The sequence below is a fragment of the Microtus ochrogaster genome, chromosome 2 (assembly GCF_000317375.1).
Source record: "Microtus ochrogaster isolate Prairie Vole_2 chromosome 2, MicOch1.0, whole genome shotgun sequence".
Classification (NCBI taxonomy): Eukaryota; Metazoa; Chordata; class Mammalia; order Rodentia; family Cricetidae; genus Microtus; species Microtus ochrogaster.
The window spans coordinates 36,788,693-36,789,268 of record NC_022010.1 but is presented as its reverse complement, the minus strand read 5'-3'; the positions used below and the strand labels follow the sequence as shown (position 1 = coordinate 36,789,268).

At 38.4% G+C, this 576-nt stretch overlaps 1 protein-coding gene across 2 annotated transcripts in view; it reads right to left on the bottom strand.

Annotated features, from left to right (window-relative positions):
• The window catches only part of Ostn (osteocrin), a 35,738-nt gene that overhangs the window by 4,142 nt on the left and 31,020 nt on the right, over nucleotides 1-576 (bottom strand). For both annotated transcript variants that reach the window (XM_005344779.3, XM_013351324.2), the window contains one exon: nucleotides 86-185. In XM_005344779.3, the coding sequence (XP_005344836.1) occupies nucleotides 98-185 (88 nt within the window). In that variant the 3' untranslated portion in view covers nucleotides 86-97. The remainder of the gene's footprint in view (nucleotides 1-85; nucleotides 186-576) is intronic.

Below are 576 nucleotides of genomic sequence, written 5' to 3'. Positions count from 1 at the left end.
GACATTTACAAGTAGGGATGGGTCCATTTGTCTAGTGTGAAATGTTTTCTAGCACCTGTCCATAGAGTCGTGGAATTTTACTTACGAAGGTAATTCGTCAGCCTCTGGAACTAGAAAGTCGGTTTCTCCCAATCCGATCCATGGGAATTCCAAAGCGTTGCTTTTTTGAATGATCTACTACTTTCCTGTGACAAATCATGGAGAATATTTTATGCCAGTGTCCAAGTTATCAAACATTACTTTTGCTTTTTAATTAAATGCAAGTCTGAGGCTCTCTTCAGAAGTGGGAACAAAAATTAGATACTGTTTACCAGTTAGCATTTTCATCTCTGACCATTTGTCAAGAAAATTAAAGTTCAGAGAAGCAGATTCAAATCATATAGCTCCCATGAAAACTCACATCTTATCAGAATATTAAACTGTCAATGACCTAGTTGATGGACTCCTCTGCCTCTGCAGATTTCATTCTCATATTGCACTCGGATCTCTAAATGGAGCCTATGAAGAAGGATAATGGATGGAGAAAGGAAAATGTGTAGAAGCTAAAACTGATGTGGCAGAAGCCTGCCTCTCATA